The 12,557-nt window shown below is 37.2% G+C and overlaps 1 protein-coding gene across 2 annotated transcripts; it reads right to left on the reverse strand.

Moving 5' to 3' along the window:
* Window positions 1–17: 17 nt before the first annotated feature.
* On the reverse strand, window positions 18–12,323 carry LOC144638745 (cytochrome P450 4B1-like). 2 transcript variants are annotated; one of them, XM_078497995.1, is made up of 14 exons: window positions 11,855–12,323; window positions 9,946–10,135; window positions 8,335–8,462; window positions 8,017–8,132; window positions 7,481–7,543; window positions 6,730–6,862; window positions 6,049–6,114; window positions 5,446–5,533; window positions 4,885–4,987; window positions 3,314–3,444; window positions 3,014–3,078; window positions 2,302–2,384; window positions 1,633–1,698; window positions 18–951 (listed from the first exon to the last, which is right to left on the reverse strand). In XM_078497995.1, exons 1-14 carry the CDS (start codon window positions 12,065–12,067, stop codon window positions 834–836), a joined length of 1,563 nt encoding a protein of 520 aa, XP_078354121.1. In that variant the 5' UTR covers window positions 12,068–12,323; the 3' UTR covers window positions 18–833. The 2 variants fall into 2 exon arrangements, with proteins under 2 accessions (XP_078354121.1, XP_078354122.1); XM_078497996.1 differs by lacking the exon at window positions 7,481–7,543 and having other exon boundaries at window positions 19–951; window positions 11,855–12,322.
* Window positions 12,324–12,557: the final 234 nt, after the last annotated feature.

Genomic DNA, 12,557 nt, shown 5'->3' on the forward strand with positions numbered 1-12,557 from the left:
GTTTTTACTGTATCTGACCCTAACCCGACGTTTTCACATAGGTTGAAACTTCGGAGGCAAGTTAAAATAAAATCCTGAAAGGGTTACTATTGCTCCACTTCACGAGACGACACTACAGCTCTTCTGTAACGAATTTCTTTATTAATCAACATAATAAAATTTATTAACATTTCTTCAGCATAGAGGTAAACGAGAAAGCGTCTTAAATACAATATGACGATAAATACAACAGTCCAAAAGATAAATATATTGCAATCATGTTCGCGAGAAAAAGAGCGACCTATTTATAAATAGTAAAAATTCAACGTTGGAAAAAAACACGTTCGGGTTACGCACAGCGGTTGTCGCATGGCCCAAAATACTGCCTCAAACCCAGGCCTGGTTGCAAAGAGAGGCGGGGAGGGAAACACCCAGCACTGGTACCGCGCGTAATGTAGAAAGGTTGAGAACGAGACAGCCTGGGGTGAGATATATGTGGTCAAAAGATTAGAAATCAAGTAAACTTGGACGGTAGTCAATTGTTAACTGGATCAAAAGGTTTGGGCTGAAAACCACCGCTTTCTAATTCTGAGTGTGCTTGCCCTTACAAATGGCTTTCGTTTGAAAACCGTGAATTTCAAGGCCATACAAAAACCACTGTGCTTGCAACTTCATGTTAAAATATAAATAAATAGTATGCGACTCAACTGCAATAATCATTGTACGACTAATATGTACAAAACTAAACTCGAGAATTGTACGTTCAATGATTTGACTTGTTTATGTATAAATCATTTTGAACGAAAAAGCATGCATGTCTAAACTATCTTTTCACTTGTAGCAAAATGCAGTATTTAGGTATGAAGTCGTGGCGTCAAATTTAAGCGAATCCCAGTTTTTGTTCGCAACATTATCTCGGGAAACAGATCATTCGATGTCACAAGGTTTTCTTTGTTTATGGACAAGTCGAACCTGCAAAACGAAATTAGCCATGTGTAAATAATAAGAATGTACTTTTTACAAGATACTGGCTACAACACTAAAAAGAAAAAAACTACCAGAAGAGAAATATTTAATTAGAGATATTAAGCTTAACGTTCTAACGGCAAATGTAAAAAAATCCTGTTGTTTATTTTCCTCTAATTATTGAATTAAACCAAGGAAATAATCAACTCGGAACCCCCGTTAGAAACCGGAAAAGGTGTTTAGCGCGGGAAAAATGCTATGAGCCAATCAGGATTCGAATTAAACGTGCATCCGCTATCAAGCGCGGGAAATATGCTAAGAGCCTATCAGAACTCGTATTAAAACATACACCTGGTATCAGGCGGGGGGAAAATGCAATGAGCCAATCAGAATTCGCATTAAAACATGCACGCGGTATCAAGCGCGGGGAAAAAGCAATGAGCCAATCAGAATTCGAATTAAAACGTGCACCCAGTATCAAGCGCGGGAAATATGCAATGAGCCAATTAGAGCTCGTATTAAAATATGCAACTGGTATCAGGCGCGGGAAAATGCAAAGAACCAATCAGAATTCGCAATAAAGAGCGTGTACCAGTGTCAACCGTGGAAAGTGAAGTTGACGTATGATACCATCAATCTGCTCTCTAAACAAATCAGAAAACAGTTGACAAGCAAAACAGAACAAACCTCTTAAGAATCATTGCCACGGCTATCTTCATTTCAGCCATTGCAAAGTTCATTCCAATACAGTTTCTGTTGAAATTAAACAAAGAAATATAGTGCAAAATATGATTCTTTAATAAGACATTTTGAAGCATTACGGTTATGTTACGTGTCTTGTTTGGATGACGAAGTGTCTTGCAAAAGGGTATCATGAGTATGATGTCGTTGCTGCTTTCTGTTCACTCACATAGTCTGAAGCCTTACAGAAACACTTGGTGTGTATTAACGTAACATGAGGCTTTTTCCGAGTTGCATTTTCAACTGGAAATTAGTTAGTTTGCAAGACGAAAAATGTTCACGTATGACCTATTTCCATATGAAAGGTTGAGCACCAAGACTCGTTTTGAAACATGAAAACGGCATCTCGAGAATGGGCTATTGAACACTATAGTCATTCTTGAATCTACTGTAGTTAAGTTCGATTACCTAGGGTTGTTTACAGTCTTCGTCCTCTAACACCAGCTAGAATTAGACAAACCAACGTGTCATTATTTACTCCACGCAACAATGACAGAAATACAGCCTAAGGTTATAAGCTGTTTGACTAAATAGAGTTTCGTCAGGTCTCTTCCCGTCCCGTCTCGTATCGTATCGTCTTATCTTGAACTGATCTCACAGAATTTCAGCACTTACCTTGGTCCGGCAGAGAATGGTATGTACGCATAAGGTGATCTCTCTTCCTTGCTATCGACAGTGAATCGCATTGGGTCAAATGTCTGTGTTAGGAAACGACTCAGTATTATTAACATTTTAGCGGCAAGGTTATTATTCTGTTCCATAACAGTTAACAGCTTAACAAAAACGTTTGCTTTGATTTTTCGATACAGGTGCAAGTACAAAACGAGCAAGGATGCTTTCTCATCTTTGTCAATAGTTAATCTGGTGTATTTTTTATTATCCGTACTCCTGCTTGGCTTTCTTGTTTTTTTGTTTTGTTTTGCAAGTTTTAAACCATTATTTAGAGATTTCGTTCAATTTCATGACCAGCTGTTAAAGAACTAGCCTTCTTTGTAGGCGTTTTTAGGATCACTAATGACCTCCCTTAACACAACACTGGCCTGGCAAAAGGAGCTTAATTAACTTTCTTTGAACAATTTCTTTCACTGGTACCGTTATAGTTAAGCGTTACTGTGCCATTACTATTGCTGTTAGTGTTCCTGTTTCCATTAATTACCGTTACCACTACCGTTACATTCAGCGTTGCCGTTACTGTTGCAGTTAACGCTACTGTTATTGTTACTGTCACCGATACTTTTAGCGTTACAGTTACCGTTGTTACTGTCACTGATACTGCTACCGTTCTGTGCTCGTTGTTGTCTATATGATTGTCATTATAGTAAAGTACCTCAGGGTCTTTCCACACATGTGGATTGTGATGTAAGGCATATGCATTGATCATGATCCAAGTGCCTGATGTACAAACAAACACACAGGATCATTAGTGATGAAGAGTATGAGTTTTTATATACTCAAACAATGAAGCCGGTCAAGTATTCTTCCCAATAATAACTTGGGAAGGAAGAATTGCACTAGGAACTCTTTGAAAGACAGGCTAAAGACAATCGTTCTCCAAAATGCCAAGAAATGAACCAGTCAAGCGACAAAGAAGGACATAAAGCCAGAAGGCCCTGCACCAATTCCTTACCTTGCGGTACTAATTTACCATCAATTTCGTACGACTTGTCCAAGCTGCGACTGAACATTGGAAACGGCGGGTACAGTCTCATGCTCTCCTTGATAACAAGCGTCACATACTTGAGTTGGCACAAGTCATCCCTGGTGAAGCAAATATATCACACAGTCGAACAAAATAACTAGATGATTGAAGGGAGCATTTTTCGGGGGAGCGGTTAGTTGTGTTACACTCCTTTTTTTATAAGAATACAGTTTTTCCAACCTAGGCTGAATATTCTTATTTTTCTGCTGATTTTAGGCTGAAAATAGTCTTATGAAGATTCTTAGATAATACTGCTTGACATTTCTGTTTTGTATGTATGTATGTATTGGATGTTTGGTGTCCAGATCTGTATCGTGTTACATTGTGCACGTGTTCCATCGCTTTTCGTTGCAGCCAGCAAGATCAAGATGTCGCGTCAGATAACAATTGACCGTTTGGCTTTAAACAAAACATTCCTCACAGAGATACAATGATACAATGAAGGAAACGAGAACACCTGATTTTGTTTCAACTAATTAAAAATATGTTTAATTGTATTGTATTTACAAATTTTCAACTCAAAATTATATTCTTTTCAAAATCTCAGCCTCGGGTTTATTCTTAAGATATTCTTAAAACATCGCAATTTTCAGCCTCGATATTCTTATAAACTAGATTCTTATAAAATGAAAAGAGTGTATATCAGGGAGAGTACTTAGTGAGATTTGGGGAATTTTGTGGAAATTTGTAAAAGTTGTATTCTCTTCTAGAGGAAAAGTCAAAATACAACCACAGTCACTCCTATGCCTGTAAGTTTGTTTTGACGAGCGCGCATTATCAATTATCTACACGTAGCCTGAGCTCTTTGAAGCTCACTCAACTTTTGCAACAACTATTCACTGAAGTGGAGGTGGCTAGTGATGGATATTTACCGATCGCGACTCGGTAAAAATTCACCACTATTTCTCGCGTGCGTTGCTCGGAGGTGAATAGCAAAGGATATCCGGAGTTTGACTAGTGACTTGCCAATCAGCGCGTGCAAAAACCCTATCCTTCTAGGATTATTTTTTAGCGTGTTGAACTCCAGGTTGGGTCCGGGTTCGAGCGCTGGCTGGGGTCAATGTGTCATGTAATGTTCTATGGCAAGACACTTTACTCTCAAAGCGCCTGTCCCACCAGGAGAATAAATGGGAATCGGTGAACTGTTATCTTGACAAAATGCTGTGTAAACTGTTCACAGCCCTCAATTTAATCTGAATCATATATTTCTTCGATCGTTGAACACGAGAAAAGAATCACGATAGAACTGGACGGCTGTCAACAGTCTAAACGCTTTGAGGTAACTGCAATAAACTAGCATCCCATCCAGGGATAGAAGTAATACTTATAGTCGCTTTATGCTATAGGACCTTAGATAGATCCGTCCCAAGTGCAGACATTTCGACATTAACTGCTTTGAATTTACGCGCTACAAATTACCAGTTACATGTATCGTTGAAATCAAACGCTCTTTTCACAGGATGCACGCAATAACGGCCTACAAAATGTTTAAGACTTACCATTCAAGTTCTTCTTTGTCACCAAAGACTTCATCTACTTCCTCCTGACACTTCCTCTGATGTTCAGGGTATACCGTAAGGTTGTAGAGTGTCCATGAAATCCCTTTGTTATAGAAGACAAAAGTGAGGTCAGAATTCAACTTGCCTCCTAAAAGTTACGAGTTCTATTTTGACTTTTGGAGCTCCATTTTTGCCTACTAAGTCCAATAATGTTGCACATAGACAAACCAATAAACGTTCATTTTTCCTAAAGACCTAGTTATCTAAACACTTATTTTCCTGTTTTATTATATGAACCAGACCGTTACAGGTATGTTCTAAGATCTTTTATGCGTGTTCGAATTAACCAGTAAAAAAAGCTGTTGAGTTTTATATCCAATCACGAGCAAAGCCAAAGCCACGTGATTTGGTTTACACGCGTTTTCCCGCGCTTGGCAAGGGTTGCATGTTTTCCCGCGCTTGGCGTAGGTCGCATTGCTTCGAGATCTGATTGGTTTACTACGTTATCTATGCTTGTCGTGATTGGCCAGATATGCTTGCTTTGATTGTATAGATAGTTACCTGCAGCAACAGTGTCTTGGCCCGCTGCAAAAAACGTCACGACTTCTGCTCGTATCTCTTCATCAGTCAAGCCATTTCCATCTTCATCCTGCAAAACCAACAACAGAAACTCTTCTTGTAGATTGTAATACATTTTCTATAAATCGGCTTTGGAAGGCTTGGCCCTTGCAGTGCATTACCCCGTTTTAAGGAATGGTATTTCAAGTTTTACTAAACAAAACTTATACCACCCAAATTTTGCATATAGTAATTTTTGTGGGTAGGTAAAAACATAAGTCAAACCTTTCTTAGGTCGGTCTCCAATATAAATCGCTCATCATGCTCATCAGGAGAAAACAATAGAGCGCCAATAAAGTTGTCCTGTCATTCAGTTTCGTGTTTGTATAGAGCTGTCCCTGCTAGCTTTATAGCATAGCTAGCAGAGCAGCGCAATCAAATTCAGTATACGCGAGCATGCACAAAATCTTGCGCTTCTTTCTTGATCTCCAAACTTTCTGCGTGCACCATATCTCGATAGTGCACTCTAAATCATGAACAAATTGCTAAATTACGAAAATGATTATCATAAAAAAAAATAAACACGTAAACAATGTGTACATTTACCTTGGCTGCAAGAACAATATCAACCATGTCCAGGTGCTTCTTCCTCCTAAGTTTGTCTTCCACTCCCTGCATTTATTAACGTGAAAACACAGCTGCATTACTTATCAGATCAAGAGACATAGAAGCCGGCTTCAGGTCAAAGGCAATGCATTTTTCAGACAGCTGGGTAGCGTATGAAATAAATATTTCACATATTCCACATTTCTGATGCTCATGCTTGAGGGCAGGGTGCTTTTTTTGGGGGGGGGGGGGTTGGTTAAAAAGAAAATCAATACAAACTGTCCACACAGTGCAAAAACATCAACTAAAATAACCTTTATAAAAGCAAAAGCCGACTATAACGAACAAACCTAGCACTTATGGCCATTTATATTAGACAAACTGTTTGCGAGTATTCTATTCAGTTTCAACGTTTTTGTCAATCAGTACATGAAGAGTATAAAGTGTCATCAAATATTTTAATTTTTTCTCATGTTATATATCTAAAGGACATACTTTCTATCAAAGTGGATAAACGTATTTGTTCAAAAAAAGTCATAAAGACAATTTCCAGAAAATTACAAAATTAAGTACATATTTTGAACACTGGTAAGAATTCAAGGTTTACCCAAATTTGCCTCAATAACTCAGCATTCTTGTATCATACTTGTAACTATATATCGTTTCAGCCAGTTTTCATACATTTTCCTGTAGAGCTTTTCTCCTCTTTCGTATTATTTCCTCAGCCTTGCGATGAGCTGCAGCACAGTTGCTATAAAACTTTCTCCCATCACTTGTCCAACGGAAAATCCAATCAGGGTGTAGAATGGGTGTACTAAAATAGAGTACATTATTTGTTAGTGATAATGGTAGCATTTGTAAATAATTATTATCATTTATTATGACATTATTAGACACGGCACTCACCTTTTGTAGTTTATTTAATATGGACTGTAATGTCTCATTTTCAGAATACAAATACCAACTTTTAAAGTACAGTTATTTTCACTTAAGTTGTTACTAAAATGGAAGATACAAAACTTCATTAACTAACTAGCTATAGAGCCACCTCTTGATGGGAGAAGAAAACTAACATAATAAAATTATGTATGTCAGCTAATAAAAAGTATATCTACTGTAAAGCAAATTGTTTCAAAGTCTTAAAGGGGTCATTAGTCGTACAGAACCAGAGGTGCTCAAAGGAGAAGTGAAGATAGGTCCATTTGTGCTAAAAAAAAAAAAAAGGCAGGGGTGGGGAAAGGAGGGGGTGAAAAAATATTTGGCATTTCAGCCCAATATTTTTAAGTCATGACAAATATGACCAAAAAATTGCACATTTTTTACTATAAAGTATTTTAACAGGTGCACCTTCCCAATAAAAATTACTACAGATCAGTGTTTTAGTATCCTGATGCTGTGACTTCAATTTAAATTTGTTGAACATAACACTCACATAAGTCTTTTAATCAGTGCTTTGGAGATTTCAGTGACACTTCTTGTGAAAATATCCTGACTTCTGTAAAGTAAATTTTCAAAGGGATGAAATCCGTTACTACATGCGGCAACTTGAACGTTGAATTTCCTGCCTCAAGTTACTAAAAATAGCACAAATGCAAATTAAAATTTTCCAGATCTATGATTCTTGTCAAAATTGTCATTGATTAATATCCAAAAAAGTTTTGGCCCAAAATCTCTTGTTGTCATTTAATGCAAAATATATATATACCGGTATATACTTAAATTTGGAAAAGTAAGATTTCGGAAAAATTATGAAGACTCCTGCATAATTTGCTGTTAATTTCAGGTTCACTGCATCAAAACAAAAATGTTGCTCTCACAGCCTCCCCCCCCCCCCCCCCCCCCCCCCATTTATTGTCAACTAACAACCTCAGGGCACAGAATTACAAGGTGACATAGTCCCTTTAATGCAGACTGCACAGCACGTCCCAAGTAACCTTCAAGTCTTTGGTACTCTTGTAAAATACTCACACATTTGTTTGGCAGTTACTTTTATAGCTGAAAGCACATTTTAGTGTGGAGTCAAGTGCCATCAAGCCAATATCACGAAAACACTCCATTTCATTTGGATTTCGAGACCATTTGTCCTGTAACAAATTAAAGAAGCTCAAACTAAATCTTACAGTATAAGCTAGCATTCAAAGCACTTGGTCAATAAATAAAGAATAAATTATAAATTGTCCAAATCTTATACTTGTCCTTGATCCCCTATGTCTGTTAAAAATTAAATTTTTCTGCATGTGTTCAATTACCAGTACAATGTACTGGTCGTCTCCCAAAGCTACTCACCAGTAAGGTTCTGGTGGACTCTTGGAATAGTTTTGTGTATGGCTTCAAGATCTCTGCATGAAAAGCTGGTGTCAAAAGCTTCCTCATCTGGAGCCATCTTTTTCCATTTACAATGGTCAGACTATTTCCTATTAATTCATAGATGTCTAATCAGAATTTTCCCCATGCAAATACTTAATGGCTGAGTAGAGTTGACATAAAGTTAACAACAGTGGTCAGGTTGTTTCTTACTAACTAGAAGGTGTCTAATTAAAATTGCGCCCCTATTGCACACTTGCATGTTATTTGACTGCAAACTGATAACAGTCCACCCCAAAAAATCCCTAGGGATTTAAACAAAACCCAAGAAAATCCCTGGACCAAAAATCAACCCCCAAAAAAATCTCATGTCAAATTTCTGACCCATTAAATTTTTCAGAAAGGGGGAATAATCTGAAGATATAACACAAAAAAAACAACATTAGAAACACGTTCAGTGTTTGTACTTTATTCACAGAACTATGCGGCCAAGGCACTACCACCAATCTTTAGATTGTTTTTAATACCAAAAAAAATCAAATTTCTGACCCATTAAATTTTTCAGAAAGGGGGAATAATCTGAAGATATAACACAAAAAAAACATTAGAAACATGTTCAGTGTTTGTACTTTATTCACAGAACTCAGGGCTGTGCTCTAAGGGTGCCTCAGGCGACTAACTTTTGTCTTTGGGCGACCAGATAATCTTATTTCTTTCATATAAGCTTTATGCTGGGCACCCTGGATCTCATAGTTTGGAACCTTTGGGCTCCTTATAATTTTTCTTAGAGCACAGCCTTGGAACTATGCGGCCAGGGCACTACCACCAATCTTTAGATTGTTTTTAATACCAAAAAAATCCCTACTTAAATCAAGCCACCCAAAAAAAAAACTTGCCAAATTTTCCTACCCAAAAAAATTAATGCCGGAATCGAAAACTTCAAACCCCAAAAAATCCTTTAATCATCCCTGTCACTTGAAATCCCAAGTACCACCCCCCTAATTAAAATTGCTCCCCTATTGCACACTTGCATGTTGTTTGACTGCAAACTGATGACAGTCCACCCAAACAAATTCCTAGGGATTTAAACAAAACCCAACAAACACATTCAGGGTGCAGAGGGTCCCTCTGCACCCTCTACCCTCCCTGCTTCTTTATCTTTTTTTCCTAATAATTATTTGCAACATGTTACACAATATTCCTAAAAACTCCTTTCTCTCTTTTCCTACCTACCACAGACTTCCCTCCCCCTTTACTCTTATTTGCCCCATACATACTCCTCCAGTGATGAGACTACTGAAGAACTCTGATCCCTCTTGTAGACTTTCACTACAAGGGAGACTCCCATTGCATCCCCACCCCTTTCATGTGGGAGTCTCCCCCTGGCAACCAAACTGGACTAACCCGATTAGCAAAGCTGGCTCTGTTTTTCTGAGATCTTGGCATGTCTGTTAAAAACGACAGAAATCAATTTTGCGATAACACTCTGGATAACCAGACCAGCCCGGTTGGCCAAAAATCATGCGCCAAAACCATTTGTGCTAAATTTAATGTCATTATTTATTTACAGAAAAAATATAAGATTAATCTTACCAGTGAAGGGCACAACAAGGCTGTAGACAAATTCCTCTTTTGGTACATGGCCAGACAGCACAGTTTTAATAGTGTCGGGGTGGCAAAGGACAAGAGCTGACCGCAAAGGACCAAACCACAAAGGGTAGGCTGTTTTATACTGTGTGGCACATTCCACATGGAATTTTAATCCATTACCATCAAAGGTTGCCTTTAAAGTGAACAAAGCAACAGAAGATAAAATTAAGTACCTTAGTCTAGTTGCAATTTCCCTCTTTACTTTAAAAAATGGGAAAAGTTAGTAAATGTTCTGCAGTCAGAATAAGCTTAATGCAAAAATTAAGTTCAATATTATTGCTAAGTAGCCCTGTGCGAGTGTAAATTTATTTATTTATTTATTTGTAACTTAATTATTTCTTTTTATTTCTTTGTGTTGTAAAAATGTTTTGTAAATGTGTTGAAGAAATGAATAAAAAATGTCCAAATGACAAAAAAATAGTTGCAATTTAACTCAGGGCAAGGGACTAAGGGGGTAGCTGAACTTCCCACTTCCCATACCTTTTACCCCTGGGTCCTGCCCCTTTCCTTAGTGGCCTGCGCCGGGGTGGCACTCCCATATATGAGCTATATAGGTATGTGCCACTGTGAAGGGTATAGTTTTCAAGCCATTTAGTGTAGGAAAGGGTATAGATAATAATGAAATCAGAGACTTTTGGTCTAGAATAGGGTATAATTTTCCAGAAAGCTGATCAGTGGTATGATGAATTGAGTTCAGAATAGAAATTAAAAAACCCTTTATTTAAGAAATAGAAAGTTTGATGATAAAGAGGCCTTCCTAAAGGTAAATAAAATCATCGCAGCAATGTTTTTGACACTGATGGTTTTCCATACAGTTACAAATTTTAACCAAATTCACTCGTCACGTATACTTGAAACAGCAGAATTCATGAATCATGTGTCTTTTCTAGCTATTTTCACGCGTCACAGTATTTTTACGCGTCACGGACTTATTTTTGCCCTTGTCATGTGTCACGCATAAACCCTTTGCTATCCTCTAAAAATAGCAAGTCTGGGATAGGGTAGAAATTTTTGGTGTCTAGTCTAGTGTAGGGTTGAAATTCTCAGCAGTACACCCCGAACCAAAAATAAACAACATGCCTCACCCCCAGGCTAAGTGGCTCCCATCTATTCAATTCTTTTTCTATTGCAAAATGTAAACTCAGAGATCAGTTCTGAAATGAATCGAATTGCCATTTTAATAAAACAAATTCTTAACTGTTTTGACTGTAAGGATGTTCATATTTTTACTAGAAAGTTTAGTTCAAGTTTTTGATGGAAGTGTTTTGAAGAAACCTTATTATTGTCACTGGAAGTGTGAAATTAATAAATTATTTATAACATTCTAATCTTTGAGGATGGATTACCTTCAATTGATGAGTGAAATATTTTAACTGATATGAATTAATTGCTATTTCTTTTTTAAAACAACAGCCAACATCCTAAATATCTGTACCAAGTCTATATTTGTTGTCAAGTTAGCATGGTAGAGTCGAAATTTCCGGATTTACAGTAAAAAGAGCAGACATAAAATTATTTAAATAATTCAAAAAAGCCTTTTAAACGAAAGCAAGCTGCTTCTTAAATTACACTGCATTTTATTCATGTTCTAGAACTAGCTGAGAATCTACTTCTGTTTTTCTCAAAAACAATTCCAGACTTCACCGGTTTTAAATTGCAGAGACAATATCTCGAACTTACAGTATTGGAATTTAAAAATAAAAACCAATTTCTGTTTAATAGCAGTTTACTGTTCTTTTTCAAAAATTGCACAAGCATTTTGGACAATTCTTTTAATTTCCTTGCAGCAGTTCAATTTCTTAAGAAAAGATCTTTGTTATAATAAAGATAAAAGCTTAGCTAATTTACTTACTCGATCAACATGTCCTTTGAGCCAATGTGCCGGTGGTCCACAAAACTGCTTGATTCCGTTGTAAGACTTGCACATTAAAACAATACTCGTAATTAAGAAATGTGCAAAACAAACGACTATTAATGAAACGAAAACCATCACCCAAGTAGAAACTTGAAGGCTAAATAGCTGCGAGAAGCCCAAAAAGGTACTAAAAGACAAAGCGTCTGACATACTGCCGACAAATGTGCAACAAAAAACAAAGTGTGCTTCGTTGAATTGTGCTCAGTGTAAATACGCAAAAATTAGACTTTCAAATGAATTCTACCGCCTTTGAAGAAAAGTTGACATGTGTACATAGTCATGAAAACAGAATCAAATCTTGTCTTTGTTCTGTCGATTTGAACTGTTTCTTCAATTACAGACACACGGGACAGAGGAATCGAAACTGATAGTCGAAATACACTTGTGGTCAGTCTTTTTGTAAACAACTCTCTTGCATTAAACAAAACAAAAAACATTCAACATACCTGCCGGGCCCAAAATAAACTTTGATACTGATCAAAGTTTTACATAAAGGTATCGGCGATCATGTTTGATGCACTATGTAAGCCATGTGGTCGCTAAAACATTACTCTTCTTATCGCATATTGCATGGTCTTTTCGCCGCCATTTTTCAAAAGTCTGAATTTGACGATCCGGGGGGTACGTGTCTACTATGGGG

The sequence above is a fragment of the Oculina patagonica genome, chromosome 14 (assembly GCF_052425735.1).
Source record: "Oculina patagonica isolate OP01 chromosome 14, crgOcupat, whole genome shotgun sequence".
Classification (NCBI taxonomy): Eukaryota; Metazoa; Cnidaria; class Anthozoa; order Scleractinia; family Oculinidae; genus Oculina; species Oculina patagonica.